The sequence below is a fragment of the Ornithodoros turicata genome, chromosome 10 (assembly GCF_037126465.1).
Source record: "Ornithodoros turicata isolate Travis chromosome 10, ASM3712646v1, whole genome shotgun sequence".
In the NCBI taxonomy this organism is placed as follows: Eukaryota; Metazoa; Arthropoda; class Arachnida; order Ixodida; family Argasidae; genus Ornithodoros; species Ornithodoros turicata.
Genome location: NC_088210.1, coordinates 24,999,770 through 25,020,977, shown reverse-complemented (window position 1 = coordinate 25,020,977; position 21,208 = coordinate 24,999,770). Strand labels below are relative to the sequence as shown.

The 21,208-nt window shown below is 43.9% G+C and overlaps 4 protein-coding genes and 1 long non-coding RNA gene across 8 annotated transcripts in view; 4 read left to right on the top strand and 1 right to left on the bottom strand.

The window, feature by feature from the left end:
• LOC135371179 (uncharacterized sugar kinase YegV-like) overlaps positions 1-21,208 on the top strand; it is a 39,235-nt gene that overhangs the window by 4,606 nt on the left and 13,421 nt on the right. The window lies entirely within an intron of this gene.
• Positions 1,991-3,498, top strand: LOC135371182 (small ribosomal subunit protein mS27-like). The gene has a single exon (XM_064605241.1). The coding sequence runs from the start codon at positions 2,014-2,016 to the stop codon at positions 3,385-3,387; it is 1,374 nt and encodes a 457-aa protein (XP_064461311.1). The 5' UTR covers positions 1,991-2,013; the 3' UTR covers positions 3,388-3,498.
• On the top strand, positions 4,800-6,377 carry LOC135371187 (tetratricopeptide repeat protein 36-like). The gene is made up of 3 exons (XM_064605246.1): positions 4,800-5,266; positions 5,801-5,983; positions 6,043-6,377. The coding sequence occupies exons 1-3, from the start codon at positions 5,158-5,160 to the stop codon at positions 6,303-6,305; spliced, it is 555 nt and encodes a 184-aa protein (XP_064461316.1). The 5' UTR covers positions 4,800-5,157; the 3' UTR covers positions 6,306-6,377.
• LOC135371184 (DNA fragmentation factor subunit alpha-like) lies at positions 5,769-21,067 on the bottom strand. 2 transcript variants are annotated; one of them, XM_064605243.1, is made up of 8 exons: positions 20,878-21,061; positions 20,145-20,238; positions 18,709-18,882; positions 7,036-7,163; positions 6,747-6,931; positions 6,540-6,667; positions 6,403-6,467; positions 5,769-5,857 (listed from the first exon to the last, which is right to left on the bottom strand). In XM_064605243.1, exons 1-7 carry the CDS (start codon positions 20,893-20,895, stop codon positions 6,433-6,435), a joined length of 762 nt encoding a protein of 253 aa, XP_064461313.1. In that variant the 5' UTR covers positions 20,896-21,061; the 3' UTR covers positions 5,769-5,857; positions 6,403-6,432. The 2 variants fall into 2 exon arrangements, with proteins under 2 accessions (XP_064461313.1, XP_064461314.1); XM_064605244.1 differs by lacking the exons at positions 5,769-5,857; positions 6,403-6,467; positions 6,540-6,667; positions 6,747-6,931; positions 7,036-7,163 and adding an exon at positions 7,170-17,441 and having other exon boundaries at positions 20,878-21,067.
• LOC135371189 (uncharacterized) lies at positions 14,123-19,279 on the top strand. Its single transcript, XR_010415533.1, has 2 exons — positions 14,123-14,769; positions 14,875-19,279. It is a non-coding gene; the product is annotated as an uncharacterized LOC135371189 (long non-coding RNA).

Below are 21,208 nucleotides of genomic sequence, written 5' to 3'. Positions count from 1 at the left end.
AAACCGAGTGCAAATGGGACAAAATGCACTGAATCATCAGTGTTTAACCCGAAATGCGCGCAATGTAATGAATATGGTCAATGAAATGCAGCAGCGGGAGTTGAACCCGCATCCAATGGATATGCGTTCCGAAGATCCTACCGTTACACCTCACGGGCAGCTGCTGGTACCTTTTCGACTGCTGCGTTTCATTGATCTGATTGCTTTGAGCGAAATTCAGGCTATGTGTTGTGTCATCCCCTGTGTGTTTCTTCTTTCTTCGCCTCACTTCTACTGTGGTGGTACTATAATGAGTATGGTGGGCGGATACATATTTTACAAATTGCAAGATGCATTTTTTGTGTTGGTGCCTCAAGGTTCTTCGCTCTTTTGAACCGGGCGCGCCGAGCCGCAAAGGTTGGTGTCAGTCTCTTAGCGGGACTTTCCGGGGGAGGCGTCGGCGCCCCCCCCCCCCCCCCCCCCTAGTTTATGTTCCGGGTGGGCAATGGATATCGGGAGGTGACCCGGGTTCGAATCCGGGCGTCGGCTGTGCTGTCTGAGTGTTTTCGCTGGGGTTTCCTCAGACGCTTTGAGACAAATGTCGGTACAATTCCCCTGTGAAGTTGGCCCAGGACACACGATCCCCCCTTCCCCTCCCTACGAGTCCGAACGATATCCGTTACCACACATCACAAAGAAAGTGAAGATAAAACTTGGCTTTGTTTGTCTTTGTTTAAAAGTAAATGTGACAAATTGTAACTTCATGGCATCTTGGAAGTAACGAGTTTCCCTGCGAGCATTTAGTATTCTACTTTCCGTAGTTGAGCTACCGAGTATATTCTATACTCACTTTTTTGTCTCATACTCGGTATCTTAACTTCTGTACCGTTTTTCTTTTCTTTTTTTATTTCTTGTATAAGCGTGAGTGCAATATATTTCAATTGGTATTCGCGCGATAGGCACTGCACAGGACGAATTTTCGATTCATACAAACACTGTATTTCGATCGTGCATGGGACTTAGCGTAGATATTTAGTTGGGCTAGTTGGTTTAGACATAGCAGCGTAGCCAGAAAAATATTTCGGGAGGGTTTCTATGGGGACCTTACATGGGGGAGGAGGATTTCCCCCTTGTTTCCCTCTCCCAAATGCACTACCAAAGGTACGGTTTCGGGAGGGGTTTGAACCCCCTTCCCCTTTCTGGCTACGCCACTGGGTTTGGACAGTGAATTGCGACGTAATGAGCGGTAGACACACACGACAGCACATCGAGCTCGTCCTGTACTTATGTGTGTTTCTTTCGCTCATTACGTCGCAATGCACTGTGCATGGGACGAGATTCCGCAAAAGAACGCTCCGTTTCAACAAGCAGAAAACGAAGCATCTCGTCAGAGAGCCCGAGCGTTAATTCAGAAGCGAGCAGTGGTCGACGATTTTACACCGAACGGGAAAGAAAAGAAGAAAAAAAAAAAAGAAAAGAAAAAAGAAATAGAGCAACTGATACACAGGATCCCGGTATTGTTATGCCATAGAAAGATTTTTGGCTTTGAGAGGATGTAAACATTTTTGCCTGTATCATTCAGGATTTTAGTCGTGTGCTTCGCAACCGCGAGTGACACATTTTTGGTCAGTTTGGTGTACTTCCGAAACGACCCCAGAAATCATCAATTCAATGTGAATTTCGGAAAGCAGTCGGGCAAGCACAGTAGCCAGTATCATGGAAAGTGGTTGCTGTTTACTGAAAAGTAAACGATTTCGAAGTTTGTCCCACGTTTCCTTTTCTTTTTTTTTTTTTATGCAGCCTGCGCCTTTGAGCAATACGTTGAGGGCTGTGTGTGTGTGTGGGGGGGGGGGATCAATTTTTGATAATCATACTGCAGTAATGCCCAAAACGGTATTTAGCGGCATGTAGTGAACGTGTGTACCGCTCATAGTACGCTAATCCAAAACCGAAACCTGATGTGGGGCGTTTACCCCGTTCACTGACGAATGTAGCGGGACAGTTGATTATGTTGGCAACGTGCGCCAAGCCAAAATGGCGCTGTACATTAACCAGGCGAGTCGAAGAACATGCGCTGCATTACACACTTTGTGTAAATTCGAAGCCCATATCTTGCGGTCATCCGCAGTTAGCACAAGGAGCATTCTGTCTGATGCTTACTCCTGCAGGGACGCCTGGGATGAACGGTTTCAGGATCCAATTCTCCGAACGGTTGATCCCGACAAGTACTTCGTGGATCTTAGCAAGAAGTTCGGTACCAAAACGAAAGCGAGCGCTGTGGACGTCGATATCTACCTGAACAAGGTTAAGAGTAAAGACACGGCAGCCGAGTTTGAAAATGTGCTCAATCGCTTACGGCGGTCGCGCCACACAGTCAACACACTACTATCTACTCATGCAGCGGCGGTGCGGTATTTTCTCGATCACGAAATGCACGACACGCTTATGAAGATACTGCAGAAACGTTTGGACTACGGCATCTTTCCAGACACTTTCACCAGTAACATCCTCATGGACACTTTCCTTAAACGTGGCAACCACCGCGATGCAGCCAAAGTAGCAATCGAAATGATGCTACAGGAGGACGCTGGCAACGCAATAACTCGGATCTTGGCTCTTCATTCGTGTCACATGTACCTCAGGGAACCGAAACCCGAGCCGTGGGACCCGAACCCGCCTCCAGTGCAAGACGACGACGACGACGAGGAAGTATATGTTCGTGTTCCCAACATTATAAATCCTTTCTTCGACGATCATTTCGACTTGAACGACCCACAACACCAGATTGGCAAGACATTGATGATGTTCTGTGAGGGGCAAGATGACGTGTTGCACTGCAGTTACTACATTATTGGTTGTGGCTTGTATCAGAAATGGGAGAAGGCATTAGAATTCATAAAACAGTGCAGCTCGTCCAAAAAGCAGGGCATCGTAACGCGGGACGCTCTGGAGCGGTTCCGCAGCGGTTTGTCAGCATCCGAACTCGATGCTGCTGCCCCTATACGTGAAGAGCTTGAGAATTCTTTGAAGGCACTCGAAACTCTGGCGTGCGACGAGGACCTGCACGAGTTAGCCGTGGCAGCACTCACGAAAATACCGGCGCTTGAACAGGCAGATATTGAAGCGCAGAAGAAAAACTTTGTAACTTGGCAGGAATTGCGTAGGGAAGCTTTGGAGAAGCAGACACATAACTTCCTAAGAGAACAGGCTATAGAAGTAATCAGGGCTAAAAAGAAGGAACTTGGCAGAAAGGAAGAGTTACTATATGCATTTGAAAATTGGGATCAAATTGAAATGAAGCTCGCTGAAGTTGAAGAGGAGGAAGCTGCTTTGGCTGCTAAAGACACCACAGAGCAAGAGTACATACCACCAGACGTTCAAAAGCCACTTTTGTCAAAGGAACGATGATAAGTGTTCGACAGTGGACAATAGAAGGCAATGGATTGAGTGTAGTGTATCTTTGCTTCTTAGAACGATGAGTTTGCAATAGAGCAAATAAAGTTACTGAGAGGTGTGGGACTGAGGTACGGAGTGGGTAAGCCAAGGAACTTAGCTTTTGTGCATTCTTGATTACCAAGAACAATATTCATCTGAAAGTAGTTGAGCAGAGGTATATTTACAGAGATCACAGCTCAAGATGATTGGCTTCTGCAGTGTATGCTTGACAGGACGAGGATATGGATATTTCTACCCCCCCCCCTCCCCATTTTTTTAGTCAATAAAAGAGGAGGAAAAAAGAACAAAGGTTGCCAGGCTTCAGGAGTGCAGTATGCTCAGGGTAGAGTGCTTGAAACTTCAGTCTGCCACTATCCCCGCCGTAGTGGCCACACTACACTTGCAGCCATTTTCATACAGCAAATGGTTGAATAAATAGTTGACGAAAATCTGTTTCAAACTGATATCCGTGGAGAAACCCATTTCTTTTCTTTTTTTTAAAAGCCATTCAGATCTCTCTTCTGTATTATCTTTTAACAGAATTGTCAATAATTAGGAGTGAGTTCTTTTGAGATATAAAATGGTGCATTTGGATGAATCAGTCACGACGTGAGTCAGGAAACGTGATTTCTTTAACTTTCACACAAGTACTTGTTTACATTAGATATCACCTGCATTCAGGGCATCCACATATTTCTAGACACATTGGGTTCAGGGGTGCAGCAAGGCAACTTTTCAGGGAGGGGCAAGATCTGGGACCAGGGTGCCACTGCATAGTCCCACATTATTTAGGACAGGTCGTGTGCTGTTTGCAGGCAATAGAACGAAAATGAAAAGCGAAAGAAATATGGCAGGAACTCTCAGAGATGTGCAGGCTTGATGACGTCGTCAGGGCTCTGGCAAAGTCACGAAAAAAAAAAAAGGTCTGAGGCGGGGGGGGGGGGAAGCGTCCCCCTTGCCCCCCTCAATGGCGTCCATGGTTGAGTCCTTATGTATGCCTCAACCTAGAGGAAGTTCTCTCAGCATCGCAGCCTTCTTTTGCAATGCACCATAACAGTACTGCATTTGCCAGGCTGGGGTAGCCGGTAAGCACAAGAGCATTATACAAATAGACCATCCAATACTACTGGAGCTTGCTTCTTGTGGGCACCGTTGGAACTAATGTCATTTATTCATGTCCTCATAAGGCAGATAGCCCTCAGTTCCCAATGGAGTCGAATGAAGTAGTCCCAGGAGGGACGATCCCCCTGAGCAGTATGCTATACCATCAGGCAAACGGCAATGCCTCCACCACCATTAGGCCACGTCTCCTGGAGCGAAGGAGAGAGAGAGGAAGCACCCAGCAGGCCTTCTTGGCGCTGTCTTGGCACGTGCTCATGAGAGGTGGGAAGTCAGTGCGCTATCCGTGACTGTGGTCTAGACGATGTGATGGAAGAACACGGAGAACACACCATAACGGCACTGGTCACTTGCAGCCTGAGGGCCTGAGTACGCAGGATTGAAAAAAGAGAGAGAGAGAGAGACTACTGGATCTCTCAAGCCCCCCAGAGCGCGCGCACTTTTTCTACTCTGAAAGTATGCGATAACTCCACCACTCAGTGACGCATGAGCGCAGCTCCAAATCATGATTAGAGAATGAGATAAGCGCCAACTTTCTTGCCTTGAGCGAAGAAAGGAAAGTTGCCCATCAAGATCTCTCCCATCTCTCCCAGTGTCGGACGTGCGTTTGCGTCGTGCAGGCAAATGGCTACCGCGAACGATCGGGCTGTTTTGGAGGCGATATTTAATCCTCTCTATGCTGAGCTAGGAATTGTTCCCGTCGACGAAGAATCGGAAAAAGTCGAAAATCGAGGTACGTAAGGTCCGAGATAGATTTCTGCCATCATGTCACTACAGGATGTGCGCATTTACCAGCGAACAGCGTAAATTATTCCAACGTGTGTTGCAAGGCACAGCATATATGTCAAACCTGGCTGCTGAGAAACCCCTATCTCGCCAATTACCACGCATGTCGGAACTGTATTCCAGCTGATTCCTCTCTTTGTTTTAAAGACTCTCCTCTCGACCAATCACAGCGGGTAATTGCTTGCGGAGACCAACGGGAGGCCGACCCGCATTTGTCGCGCATCTTGACGCGGCAGGACAAATCGAGGACACATTTTTCGAGTGTAGTGCCCCTTTAAGTCAAGTTGAAAGAAAGACAGATCCTGTTCAGCAGTGATGTTTATTCTGCAATGAGATGTCTGGTGCGGTGCAGCGGGTGACAGTAGTTCTGTTGCATTTGCAATAGAGCCTATGTGTCTTGTTTCTCCAGAGACAGTGCTTTGGTCTCACTTTGTGATATTTTATGATGTGACGCGTTAAGTGCTCATGGTGACATTTACAGGCGATGATGATGATGACATGGAGGCAGTTCGAGACTTGGAAACGCAGGGTGTTGAAGCTGCGGAGAAAGGAGAAATAGAAAAATCTGTTCAGATATTCACTAAAGCCATTGAGCTCGCTCCAAAGAGAGCTTCTGCATTTAATAACCGTGCTCAGGCATTACGTTTCAAAGGGGACGTCGAAGGTAAGATCGTCACTGCCGTCTGCTATCCAAATGCTCCACGAGTCAATGATTACGTGCAGGTGCCATGGAAGATCTTAACAATGCCATCAACCTAAGTGATGGACAAGGTCTTGTTGCCCGTCAAGCTTTGTGCCAGAGGGGACTCCTGTATCGCCTCAAAGAAAGAAATGAAGAAGCGTTGGAGGACTTCAAGAAAGCTGCGAAACTCGGAAGTCCGTTTGCTCAGACACAAGTTGTCCAAATGAATCCGTATGCTGCCCTCTGCAATCAAATGCTCGGGCAAATGTTTGCAAAAATACGGCAAGGAGAAGAGTCATTTTAACGCCGCTGCTGTTGGCTTTCACACTCTGTAAGCCCCGTATTTGTCGTGTACATAAATATCACTATCATTCCTCATGCACAGATTTGTCGTTACTGACCTGGTGATGGAAAGCGATTGCCTTGAGATTTCACGGCGACGGCTTTGGTCGTTTTGGTGCTGGTTCTAAAACATGGAGACACGCTCTGTGTCAGAAGGAACTTTTCACATGCGAAACAGAACACAATAATGGCGGACCTTTCCCTGAATCTTTATTTACTCCTTGCCACTTTCTTATATTCTCGATAGCCTCAAATGCCGTGGATGCATTTTCGTCAGCAGACACAACCAAGCTGTCGGTTGTTTTGGACGCCTGTTCTGCATTTCTGTAACACAGGAGGGCCCACTTGTTTTTGTTTTTTGTTTTCATTTCTATGTGGATCATATGAAATGTACTTGTATCACCTGAGTTCTTTGGCACTGGAATCAACCTCGTCACTTTCTTTCGTTAAATTTTTGTAGAAGTTGATAGCATCTTCAGCGTTCTGCTTTTCAAGCACCAACTTCTCACATGCCTCGATGACAGCTTCAGCAAAGGCAAGGTTGAACTGTTGTGGGTCTAACGAGTCGATGGGGATTCTGCTCACAATCTGATATGAATGAATGCGAGTAAAATAATTCAAGTGATTCATTCAATCTGCTGGTTAAGAGCCAAACACATAAATGAAGAGAATGGGGTTTGGTCTTTGATTACCTCGACCTGTTTGCTAGAGAACAGGAGTAAGTTGGCAATATCCTTTTCAAGGTACTTTAGAAGGACAACTGGGTCACTGCAACTAACCATTGCTGGCAACTTGTGGCTTTCATAATCTGTTTCATCTCCTGAAATAAGAAACAATGGAGACTCTAAATTAGGAATCAATGAGTCCATTAATGCATGAAGTGGTGTTACACAGGGGCTGTGCTTGTTTCTTCTGTTGCTGGCACATGCTTTCATGAGGAAGTTAGTAGGCCACATATTGCATAATATTTTTTTGTTTTCATTGTAGGCATATGTGCCATTGTGACAGATGAACTTATGATGTTGGTACTCAAAAGCCGAAATAACTCTCCGGCCCCAGCCCACATCTTGCAGCTGTGGGTTGGTGGTGCGAGGTGCACACTCCCATAAAGAGATGGAGCATGTCAAACTGATCAAATTTAATCAATATTGCCCCTATCTCAGGCAAAACTTTTGGCCTGGTTGACTTTGGTAACCTACGCAGCAACGCGACTTGTGCGGAACAATTCAAGAGGAACAAAGTGGGTTCGTAACACAAGTCTATTCACTTTTATTAGGTTATCTGGTATATAATTCCCATTTAACACTGCATCCCTCCTTCCAGTTGTAACTATATATATATACTATAAAATGGAGGACCCAACGTAGATGCAAATAATTTGACACGTTATACAGACCAACTTTGGCAACTCACTTGTTCTCATACCCTCAGCTAACAAAGTGTACCTGACTACCAACATAACATGTGAAGAGGTAGCACAGTGAACTCAGGAAGTCGTACAAAGATTGTATACATAGTCAAGGGAAAGCTTTGGCAGTCCATGTCATCTGGCAGTGATTCCCTGTACAAGGGGCAACATAATCTGTTACATTTGGCAACTGCTTCAATGCAAACAAAGTGCCATGTGCTCGCAGTAAATCATTAACAGTAACTTCTTCGTCCCTGGAGAAAATGCATATCACCACAGTCACAGACGGGCATAGAAATACACATCTGGGCATAATACCCAAACAGGGTGGATAGTACAATAACCTGCAGTGTATTTGTCTGCTTGTGAGTGCCAATAGGTACTTACTGCATGTTAACAAATGTGCTTTATATCGCTGCAAATTCAATGGACTAACCAGAGAACATTCATAAATTGGCCAACAACATACCAATATGTAACTCTGCCATGACGGTCTGCTACCAAAGTTTGATTTCAGTACAGGCCAACACAACACATGTGCCAGGTTTCATCTTTTTGGGGCTTGTAACTTTTTAAATTTTGGCACTGTCATGCACAGAAATTACCCCTACCCTTTACCGTACCATCTTAATGATCTCGAAAAAACAATGTCACGCAAAACATCCACAGATCTACCTCGTCTTACACTTTGCACGCTGGCCTGCTTTGGGATGTAACCCAAAGGCGACAATGTTTCTTGCAGGCACTTGGAGGCAATCTCAACACGTACTTGGCTTGTTTAGTCCAACACTTTTTTTTGCGCAATTGTAGATAGTGCACTATGGGCAGAACAATGATGAAAGTAACTTGAGATATTTGCCTACAGTGTTCTCTGTTCATATTGATAGTGCATGCTGTGCCAGTCTACTATCTCTAAACTTCAATATTTCAAATAGGTCACATTGTAACTAGCTCTTAATTACTGCAGCAGTATACATTCTCCAGTAAAATTGCGGATTTATGCCGTTTAAATACTTTCGACCGCAAACGTCCCAACATCCACGTTAATGACTACAAAACGGGGGTGTGGTCTGCTTTACTAAGTTAGAGATATGTTAAATGAGCACAAAACTGTTTAAGGTGTTACTTTCAAACCTTAAGTAACACCATCTCAATCCAAGCTACTCTGCAAAATGTGAAATAATGTTAGCAAAATCTGAGTTGCATAAACAGTGCCTTTGCAGTCTGTAAAAGACTTGTGCCAATTTGCAAATCATGCATAGAATTAATGTGTTATATAAACAATATGGGTCCTTCTAAACAAGTTGCTCTTCTTTGTGGCATAGATTGGATGATTCTTCTGCCCCTTCACTACACTGGAAGTAATAATGTTTTCCCTCCAGACTCAAACACAACTCCAGCCACCATTTTTGACAAAGCTTCAGTACAATGAATGAAGCACATGTGGATCCACCCACACAAAGAAATATTTCTAGGTGGAAGCAGTTACTAACATTCTGACACAAAACCAGAAGGCCTAAGAGAGTAAAAACATCTCAGAGTACACAGTTTGTGGCATTCCTCTGTACACATTTAGATAAATTAAATACTTATTACTAGAAGTGGTGACTCACATTCATGTTTGCCAATACATCGAAATGCACTTTCACAAACATGCACACATTTATGAATATCCACGTCTATGATAACAAGCATTGGGAGAATGAGTTGCTCTTTGTGAGAGATTAGGGATCAAACATGCATCTGTATTTGAGCAAGAAATTAAAAGTCTCCCTCAGACAGGGACTGCTACTGTTGGAAAAACAGGGGCACCAGTAGCGTAGCCAGAAAAATATGTTGGGATGGGACCAACGGGAACTATGAGAACTATACATGTGGAGGAGGATTTCACGTCCCATTTTCCATTCCCCAAATGCACTACTAAATGTACAATTTCTTTGGGGGGGGGGGGGAGCTCCCAAAACTCCTCCTGGCTACGCCCCTGAGGGGGGGTACTGACTGTTAAGGAGAGATAAGCGGCTGTAAATGCATTGCCTGAGGGTGGTCATTTCAGTTATTTCATTGCTAGTGAGTGTTAGCTAGTCATCAACTTGGCATCGGCGGGTAGCCCCCTTCGATCGTGGGTGTTCCCACGACTTTTTTCCAGGGGAGGACGAAGAGCTTCCAGGGGGGGGGGGGCAAAGCACATAATCAATAGATACCGTATAACAGAATGATGAAGAACGAATCCTTTGATCCGGTGGATAAGATTCAGAGTACTATGACAATATCCGAGTATAAATCATGATGACCCGAGAGTAAAGAGCGTGCAATTTCCACAGGTGATCTTGGAGCTCCCCCTCTCAGAATGCCCATGCCTATGATCAAAATATCCAGCTCTCAAGAATACATGAAATGCTGTGCTAAGAATACGGACATCTAGCATTTGCTCTTCAGGTTGCTTCAGTGCTAATAAGTTGCAGATGTAGAGATTCCTGCTGGAGTTATAATAGCCTTGTATTGATGTTTAGTTGTGTTCAGAAGCAAAAATCATGAACTCGTACTCTCTCAAGTAAGGAAAGTCAAGGAAATGTACCGAGGACTCGTCTCACATTATGGGAAACGGGCTGGCCCAAGGACATCGTCCGTAAATGACGTATCTTAAGAACTTCTGTGCTTTGCACTACGCCCTCTCCCTCAGGTGTAGTGCCTATCCCTCTCCCAAAAATTATGCCCAACTGCAAGCGACACTCTGTTCCCATGCCTGTTATTGTCCTAGTATTTCGTTTTTGAACGAAGAGCAATTCCACTTTGCCACAATGCAACAAAGCTGAACGTGCAGCCATGTCTCGGGCACCACTGATCAACCGTAGCTATAGCGCAATTCAGTTTTTGCGTTTCTGCTGACTGTACCAGAATACAGTGGCATTCTTTTTAAAACAACATTTTACAAACAAGTAATCGCTACCACAGCTACACAGAGCAAGGAATCAGACATTTATCGTGTGCCATTCTAACATCTAGAACACCCGTTAGTTCACTTGTAACAACTTCTTGCGACCTTTTTAACCTTGGCCATATTTGATTACAAGTTACACTGTGCATAAAAAACAGGAGAAACAAAAGGGTCCGAGCACTGAGTGTTCCCAGTTTCTACAACGTTTGCAAGGCTTCATGCGCTATCTTGGAAGACTTGTTTGGCACTGTTCCACTTCGACAACAGTAACACGGCATACTCTGCAGTGCGCCTGAGGTATTCTTAACATTCCTGAGTCCCAACCAACACAGTGGAACAAAACTTACACACATTATCAACTTGTGCCACTCATGTCACCTGCCATGTCGCCTGCCTACAGTGATACTGAAAGCACCTCAATGATCTGTTGCCAAGGTGCGTTTGGTTACTTCCGCTTTTTGTCATTTATTGTCGGTACGTTAAGGGCATACTGGCCAAATGCTACTATTGCAGGGCTGTGTGAATGACAAACTTACAAAGTTCCAATATCAATTATGGAGGTGAAGCAGGATAAGATGACACAGAAAAAAATGGGCAAGAATAATACTGTAGTGTTAGACTTAGGGAGCTTCGAGTACCGCTCGCTTAAAAAAAAAACAAAAAGAAAGAAAAAAAAAGACACAATCCCAACACACTGGATTGCAAAAGAGTTGTACATACAAAGAGATATAAGCTATAGCGAATGTGAGAGGAAGTTTAGCCCACCGAATGATGGATAAAAGCAGATCGATAGTCCCTATTCATCTAGGGGAGGAAAACGTCTATGCCAATAACAATGCCATTTTTGTCGTTTCTTTCCGTCATCCTCCACATTACATTTCTTATGGTAGACACACTTATACTTGCGACAAGTCAAATAGCACATCTGTACAGGCTGCTCCAAAATTACATGGAAATAGGAGAAGTATTTCAATGGAATTAAAAATTGCATATTTGCACAGCCCTATTTTTTATGTTCATTGGGGATGGATGGGGAAAGGGAACGCTAGTTACAGCTACATTCAATAGTAACTTATGCAGCAATAACAATAGAACAGCCTAATGCACACGTAACAACATCCTAATGAAATTCCATTGGCGACTACAAACCTCAGCTGCAATAATATTTTGTAAGAAGTGATGTACAAACAGTAGAAGGGTCACCATGGATGTGAGTCACATTCTTCTTTGAAACAGATATATATATATATATATTTATATAGTATATATATATTTCTTTACAAGTAGAAACATTCTCAGGTACTTTCCAGGCAAACTCCTGGCTGTGTATGGTGATGAAAGCACGACAATATGCCATTAGTGAACTACTGGCACACAAAGACAAACATACTCCGCATGGAGAGAGTGAAATGTACTGCACCTTCACACTGTACTGCACAAGCCAAAGAACAATGCTTGAGGAAAACGAGTTTCCTGGACACTTCCAAAGCAGTGCATTAAATAATTGCTTAACTGTGACATCACCGATGTGATCCACCTCTAGGTGCAGACAGACAAGAGCCAAAGTGCATCATCACTCCCCATGTGTACCCAAAGGTACCCATGTGTACCCACATGTAACCAAGGCGTTTGGAGTGATACGCACAATGCTACAATGCCACCAGAGGTATGCACATGATACGGACCTTGACGTTCAAATGAAAGTGCACTATTATATTACCCATTTATGATCTACACGAAGGACCATTAAATGTGCCATCATCAGTTGGGCTAGAAAAGCTTTTCTTGCGATGGTACATTCTGCTGACTGCCTGTAATCTGCTTGCATTGGTTTGGATCTACAATTCCTACGGCTCACAGTATGTACGAACAGCCTGGCTCTACGCGAGAGCACACAAGATCCGAGCACCTGATGCCTTGATTTCTTCGGGTGACTGTGCAGTTTGCAAGACAGAAATTTTGGTATTCGTAGATTTAAAAAGATCGGCCAAAAAGAAATACGCTCACCAGGCTTTGCCTCGGCTAAAATGTGCACCCCAAACTCATAGCCTTGTTTCCCAGTCATTAGTGTGTTATCTACAAAGGCCAAAATACCGAACCGAATGTGTCTCGAAGGAAACCATGTGCAAAACTATGGCAGCATTGGAGAATGATGCTGAACAGGTTATGAGACGCCAGTATCAGTGCAATGGCATACATTGGAGTATTTTCAACACAATATTAAGCACAGTCAAAGGGCCAGTATCCACTACTGGTCTCCCTAAATGTAAACTACGGTCACTCACACTTACATGACTTGCTATATAAAATGCATCCTAATTGTGGCACACTACTGGGACTGAATGATCGTTATTCCTGGTCCCTAGTGTACCACGTTGGGGAGATGCCTACGCACCCTTTCAGAAGCCTGCTCGAAACTGAGGCCTTTTAAACGCAGCATTTTCTTCTCCTTAAAACTGCAGTTAACTGCGGCCACTTGGGGATGTGATAAGTACGTTCGGTACTACAGCCTCAGTTTCAAACAAGCTTCTTCCCATCAAAGGTCATGTCAAGTAATGCAAGAGGTTACAGCTGGGCAGTCTGATTGGCAGTACATGCAAAAGAAACGTATTAAAGGAGCAGTGAAATGACACTTATGATTGCTCGAAAGAAACCTCGTTCATTAATCTGGCGGTCCCTCAGGAGCAACCACACAAGAACTTTTCTTTTTTCCCCGCCGTGCAGTTCTCTCTCTCTCTAAAAATCACGCTCTCTAAAAATCAGCCCTGTGCAAAGCAGCGTGGTATGAGCGACCCACCCGATCGGCTTTCCCACTGGGTCCTAGTCCCAGTGGCATCAACCTCACTCACTCTCGTACGGGCTCTTTGAAGGAGTTGAGGGACTTTTGGAACGTGTCTGCATCAAAGACCTCTTGCGCACGCTACGAGTCAGTTACATTCACCACTTTCAATACTCGTTTCTAGGCAACCTGCTGCAGTCAAAAAGAAAGAAGAAAAAAAAGATTCTGGAAGGGTCTTTCACCGCTCCTTTAAGTGCATACTAAATTACTTGTGGCAGTTTCGAGTCAAAACCTGCTTGTTCAATCAACTCTTACAACAGCATTTGTAAACAACCTTGACACTAATACTGCACGTTCAGTAATGACTATGAACCATGACATTGCTATCCATGATCGAAGCTGTCACCCGACACATATCATGGTTAAACAACCACTGTCACATTGTCTGGCATCCACGTCGTGACCACAAACCACCTATATCTTTCGGGCAGTATGACAAACAACAGAGCAACAGAACGTTGACTGTGCGTGAAATATTAAGACACTAATGTAAAATAATGCATATTACGCAGTTTCCAGCTAAAATGTAGTTCCCGGTCCTAGTGTGTGCCATGTCTCGCCTTCCAGGTATCTCTCTCACTATGCATATTATTTAAGCTTACATGGACATTCAATTACATGGTTACATACATATGCACATGTATACATACATGTATATGCATGTGTATATACAAGCTGAAAAGGAATTTTTCACGGATAATAGTAGTCGGGAAAAAACATGCTACTGTTGAACGAGAAGAGTACTAATATTCACACATGTACAAGAAGAACTTAGTTAAATACAGGAATGAGGTCGAGGTCTGCACAGTAGTTTTGCATTTTTGCAGTGGATTATTTCCACATCCATGTTGTTGTTGTTTTTCCAGATCCCCCCCTCCCAAACTGTTGGGCAACAACCCCTCCTTTCTTTCCTGTGCACCCCCTACAAGGGGGAGGGAGGCCTTCAGACACATATGGGCAACAATACATAAAACAGTTACAACTTTAACACAACTGTAAAAGGAAATGGCTTTCCCGAATTTTTTGCAACACCCTACGTGCTTGCGATTCTGGACAGACCACTGGTATGTAATAAGTAAGATTGCTTGTACTTGCACAAGTGCTAATCTCCTTCGCTTAATGAATAGCTTTTTGGTCATTTTCTCAGCCACTACTGCCCATGATCATCCGTTTTGAGCCTGCATCGCCTTTGCGGCCAGCCAACATCTTATGGAACACACACATGCAGATATATGTATATGCATGTACATATACCAAATTATTTATCACTTATGTACAGTTCGTAAAACTATGGTATAGTAGCAAGTCCTAATGGCAGTTTATCTTTTTTTTTTTCCCTTTTCTCTTAGTACCTACGATGGGTTCTAACCAGGAAAAGATGATGCCCTGCTGAGACTAGTGACATGTATCCTACAAACATTATTTGTCTGCATTTAACCACGTTTACCACTCTTCTACACACTGAAAGAGGGCATCTTTACACTGTAAGCAAAGTGAGAGACAAAGCTTACAAGGTGCCCGTACTATGTGACGATACAGGAGATATTTTCTGCTATTTGCATGCGCACTTCAAAGCTCTTTCACCTGCGTCGATATGGCAGTTGTCGCGGAAGAAACAGAATTACTGCATAATAATATCTGCGAGTCTCATTAACAGGGGATACATGATGCCTAGCCTGCAAGTGTTACAGCTAAAAATTACATCCTCAAGCGCACCCACCCACCCACACATACATACATACATACATGCACAGAAAAAGGAAACGGGTAATCTGAAAAGCTAGAATGCTTCCACAATTTCCTTGAGCAATTGTCAAGGTTCTCAGACAATCTTAAAGACCTTGAACCTTACTAAGTATATTCAGATAGGAAAAACTAACTCTCTCTGCTTTTCCGTTTCATCCCCTGTAGTGTGTGTGTGACTATTTCAAAGCTGTAGACAAACCTGACTAAGAAAGTGTTATCTAAGTTTCTACTTAATCGTCTATCTACAACTGCACTTGAAATCATTGGAGTTCACTGTATAGAGTATACACACAGCAAACTTATGTGAAAATGATAGCCTTTGACATGAAACGCATGTTATGAAAGTGTGGTGTACAAACCTATTACGGAGCTTGTCCAAACTTTCAAAATTGTAGTGTCATCAAACAGAAGCCCTCTGGGACAATAGTATTTGTACATTCAACCAGAACTATGACGGGGGCACTGAATGCAAAATAATGTGGTGGGCAAAGTCTCTGACAAATATTCTTGGAGAACAAACCCGCACATCAAGTATAGCACTCATATCATGCTACGTAGGGCATGCTCAGCTTTGAAGACCACACCTTGAGTACTTTTCCCGTTGACACTTTTTTTGAACATTGCTCATCAGTGTTGCCTTTCACAAACAGAGGAGAACAGAGCTTTTCTCCCGGGAATACAAACAGTCAGCCAGTCCTTTCACAGATGAAACTAAGCTGGGAAAGTAAAAGTGCTGTCCGGGTACAGATTATGGGATGAATGTTGTACCAGTCCTTTCCCCTTTATGGCTGGCAGTATAAAAACTCAAAGCATGGCAGGGATTGTGGCAGGGATAGTGGCAGTGAACGTCAAGTTTCAGCTTTGAGACTTTTGCAATGTCATGAGAATATGAAGACAAAAAAGAGAAAACCATTGCGAGATTGAGCACGGGTAGGGGGTGGACAAGACAGTCTAGGATGAGTCCTTTGCAGCTGAATATGTTGGAGCAGGAGAGATAGTGTGCACGAGGAATTCAGCGGCTGCTGAACGCCCGACAAAGCCAAACTTCACTCACCGGTAGCGTGGAACAGATCAGTCTCAACGTACCAGCAGTTGAACAATTTTTAAAAAGTCGTCGTACAAAGACCAAGAAAACAGAGGTGCAAACAAATGCGACACCGAAAGATGAAGTGAAATGAAAAGGACTGGACAGAAGGCGTTGCTACACGCGTGCTTCAAGCAGCCTAGTAGCAGCAACATGAGGTGTCCAAAGCAGGCGTCCATCATACTTTTGCATGACAGGGCCAATTTGATTTCTCCTATGCCAGCTTAGTGAGGGCTGCTTATCAAAAGTACCCTGGATGTTCCATGATGCCATAGTACTGTCCATTGTAGATGACTCCAATTTCCCTCAGCACCTCTCCACGAAGTGTGGCCTTGATGGTCCAGTTGTGGATGCCAGCACTTTCTCGCTCGCGCTCGAGGCGATCTACATCAACAATTCGCGATCCTAGGCGCTCCAAGATGATCCCAATATCCTTGACACTCAAATGCCGGTCTTGCTCCAATGACAGCTGATCCACAAGGAGTAGGTACCTCTCGGAGAGCTGCTCTTCTTCGCATGCCGTGTTTTCCGTATCCGATTCAGACTCTTCATTGGGAGGGATGCGGGTCTCTTCGGTGACATCCAGGAAACGCACGTGCCCCTTCGCAGGCCCCCCCATCGCAGCCCTCTGATGTAGGCCCGAGGGTCCGGGAACGGACCCCTTTGGGAACTCCTGGATCGGCGACGTCGCCACAGACCTGTTCACCTGGATCTGATGCGTGCCGTGCAACGCGGCACAATGAAAATCACAAAGTGTGTGGTCATGGTCGGGGCTAACTTCACGCGATCCACGAGGAAAGCTACGTGATATGGGTCGCGGCCCCAGCCCTTCAAGTGTTAGTCTAGTACGTGGTTCACTTGGCACTGCTGGGGTTGCTTCTTCTGTGGTCTGTACTTCCTGAGATGAAACTTCGACACGAATGATTCCTGGATCGTGGCTGCGCCTGTGGTGTCTTTCATGCTGATCCCAGTGCAGCACAACAGTGACACGACCCTTGTTGTCCATGATCTTCCACGACGGCTGCATGTCCACAAGCTCAAGGGTTGCTATGGCATCACAGACAATGCGAGGTATTGCTGTGATGGCTGAGGGGTAAGGAAGTGGACCAGAACAACTTGTTAGTCACTTGGCAGCTTCCCTCTCATCCTTTTCTGTATCAGTTACGACATGCATACTATGTGCAACATGCATGTGGACCCTACACAACCCTAACACATTCCCGTTCGGCACCTACACAAGTGCGTGTTTCTTTTGAAGTGTTTAAAGGCATTTCTACTGTGTCTGTGCATCTACTGTGTAGCACATTACTGTGTTTCTACTGTGGAGCACATTATGAATTGTAAAGCAAGAAATACTTCTCGCCATCCTTTTGTAAAGGAATTACGCTCATTCTATGGTGCTCTGCACTGCTGTTTTTAGTCTTCCATAAGCTTTCACCTACAAAGTCTGAAGTGTGCAGTTTTCTTGTATATTGTGCGGGACAATCACAGGGGAACAGTGGGCATGTGGCACCCCAAAATTTCACAGCAATGCTCCCTCATAAATTCATGGCAGAAGGTTCATATGTCGTGTGCTACCATTACTGGGGCCTTCCTGGACTGTGCAAGCCACTTTTTTCACCTTAGGTGCTTGTGCGTTAAAGGTATACATATAGTAAAGCATGCATTGGAAACTGCAGGTTTCGAATATACAGCACAGTGTACATGTGGAGAGCTGTGCTGTCATTACCCAAAATCTCCCAGGCCCACCTCCACCTTGCTAGTGCCCTTCCATTAGTTATGAACTTATGTCACACCACAGACTCGACAACAGACACATTAACATTCAAAACAAATTCTCCATGCAGCTGATGTGTTTGTGTAAATAAACTTAATGACAAAACATAAAAATTGAAACAAATCTTTATTGAAGGAACTTTTACAACAGAAGTAATGAATTACAAATCAATCTACTGAGATCTATAAACTAAAATACCAGAACATGCATTCTACGTAAACACACACAATCCCACATGAATTTGGATAACAAGAGGCTGTGATGTAACAAAAAATAAAAAAAGAAGTGCAAAAATAATAGCAAATATATATATATATATTAAACGTAATCAATGATATAGCCATATCTTAGTAGAACAGTAACATACAACGCTACATGAAAAACAAAAGTGACACCAAGAACGCATTCAATGCTGGAACACAAATTTAAGTAATGGAAGCAACGTAACAATGAAAATGTAAGGATCATACAAAATGAATTAAAATACCAAGTGCAGATCAGTGAACGACGAGCTACAAAACTGCGTGTCTATACCTTACAACCGTTCGTACTTCGAGCTATGCTTATAGTTCTTACCTGCTCTAAGGGCCTCAACTCCAGGTGGCAACCACTTTTCATTTGGCTGTAACATCTGGAATACTGTGTCTCTCTCTGCTAACTGGAAGTAATTTTCATCCTCCACTTCTGTGCCATCAATTTCAAGGACGATTTTGAGTTCTGATGAGTTACTGTATCCAAGTTTTGCAGCACCTGCATGGAAAAGGGCACATTCTGAAAAGTGATGCTGTAATTCAAGCACAACTAGCCCAGATTATCGTCAAAAGACCATTTGTTTTACAATGCCAGTCTTCATGCTACTGAATGCTTATCGAGAGTTAAACATCAAGAAATGCCTCCATTCAGTGAAGCAACTGCCGAGAAAGTTTTCCGCGAGATTGTTCTCAAGACTATATAAAATCTCTTGACATTTACATTGCTGAGATTTACATACAATTTTGATACACTTGTATTAAAACTGTATACAATTTTGACAGAATAGTATACAAAATAAAAAAGCACAATTATTGAACAATTCCACACTGTACAACTGTTTGTTGTCACACACCTTTATGATCATTTGGTATAAATCAAGTTTGACTAATATGTATATATGACTCTGTGTTGATATGTCTTTTTATGTTTTTTTTTTCTTTTTTTTCTGGAAGTCCAGGGCAAAAATCCAGGTTTACACCATGAGCTGTAAAATAGCGTAAGATTGTGTCATATCGGCAAAAAAAGAAAAAAATGCGCCTCGCAGTTCAGATGAACAGAAGATACCGAGCAGCTGTGCTAAATCGGGTTTTACTGTGAGTGGTGATGAAACTTCCATGAGATAGGACCATCACACATGAGCAATTAACACATCAGTGTGGAGTTTCTGACAGTATGAAATAGTCTATTATAGAGTGTGTAGGTGCTAATAATGTTTGACACCAGCAACAACCCTTTTCCTCCTTGGAATCCTTGCAGTTTACAGGGCCCAGTAAGTGTTTAAAATCAAGCGTGTTCAGAGGCAGAAATAAACTGACACGAGTACGTCGATGCTCAGGTGTTTGCCCGTTCTAAAGTGAGGCACGGAGGGGTACTTGGGAGGATCCCACGACATAACATGCTACCGGTACCCTCCAGTCTCCCTTCGCTGAATGCCACATCCAGCCCCGAAGGGTATGAAGCTTTGGGAACGTGAGAGTGAGTGTCCCCTGTACTCCTTCCAGGACAGTCTTGGCACTGTTTTCATGGGCTCTCAATGCATGGTTACACCAGCACTCACAGGCTCACCCAGTTAAAATATTACCCACATTTGTGGTGTCAAATCACTGCTCAGTAGCAGAGACAACCACAAACTGTTTGTGTAAAGTCAAAGTAGTGGCTGCAATTCTGCAGTTTCTGACTGACATAAGGTGACTGGCTTTCGAGGACCTATATATGAGAGCTCTTTGTTTGGTAAGCATGCTGTAACCCCTTTGCGTTACCTTTTAAACGGAGATCTTCCAAGGTAGAAACTACAACACATTTTCTTGTTTGTCTGTCACAACTCCACACTTTGTGGGGTCTTCCTCCAAGGTCCTGCAACATAGAACAATACCATTAATATTTTTTCCTCCTCCCTAAACCTTCCCTCATTACTATACAAATGCCAGAGGGAAATAGCGAAGATCGGGAACGACGGTGAAGTCGCCCCTCATCGTGAAGTTAATGTGACCCAATTACAGCAGAAATTTGTACTGTTAACGAAGATATCACCTGGAAGGTAACATACAGAAACGGAGGACGTGCTAGAATACGTTACAGGGCTGTTTAAATCCTGGCTAGCGCGAACTAGACTGTGGCCTACGAAGCAGACATCGTTGACACATGTAAGCGGCTGGAGATGATAGGACTAACCTCGAATCCTTTGAGTATGACTCAATGTTTGAACGTATGATCTATAACACCAATCGAAGAGGCACAATGTGAAAGTATCGTGACAGAACGCGGATACTGCCTCCCGCGACAAGGTGGCTTAGGTAACAGGTACAGTGGAGAACACTAGTTTTCGACAGCCGAGGCACGTTATAACTATTCTGCTCTCATACAAACAGTAATGTACTTCAGTTTCGTCGACGTAATCGAAAATCGAAGCCTAACGTGCTCCCGTTTGACGTCTGTCTGTTTTCTATTATGATTGTAACTGTTCAAGGCCATACACTCGTCCGAAGAGCTTACCTCAGAAGTCATTATCATGTGACCAGATTACTAGTTCTCCTTCCCACACTCATTGATCCTTGTCTCTTCTGCCATTCTCTTCAAGGTATCGCGATTATAAGACAATATCTATTAGCTCTGAGCATTTACTTTCCTACCGATGGCCCCGTCGTCCCTATCGCAGAGGGACCTTAAGATTACGAAACTGACGTAACCATCGCACGTAAAACCTCAGTTGAAAATTTGAAACAGTTATTCGCGCAAGGTAGATATAAATTCGATTTAGAAATAACGGGTTATACGGAACGAGCATTTTACGACCTTATTAGCACAGTTGAAAATATTGATAGTA

Bases quoted from the DNA above. Each gene is read 5' to 3' on its own strand.
- LOC135371187 (XM_064605246.1), top strand. From the start codon at position 5,158: ATGGCTACCGCGAACGATCGGGCTGTTTTGGAGGCGATATTTAATCCT. The intron at 5,267-5,800 runs GTACGTAAGGTC...TGACATTTACAG, and splicing joins GGAAAAAGTCGAAAATCGAG to GCGATGATGATGATGACATG. The intron at 5,984-6,042 runs GTAAGATCGTCA...GATTACGTGCAG, and splicing joins TTTCAAAGGGGACGTCGAAG to GTGCCATGGAAGATCTTAAC.
- LOC135371182 (XM_064605241.1), top strand. From the start codon at position 2,014: ATGGCGCTGTACATTAACCAGGCGAGTCGAAGAACATGCGCTGCATTA.
- LOC135371184 (XM_064605244.1), bottom strand. The intron at 18,883-20,144 runs GTAACGCAAAGG...TTTTCCATGCAG, and splicing joins GGAAGATCTCCGTTTAAAAG to GTGCTGCAAAACTTGGATAC. The intron at 17,442-18,708 runs GTAAGAACTATA...CTTACCCCTCAG, and splicing joins AGTTGAGGCCCTTAGAGCAG to CCATCACAGCAATACCTCGC.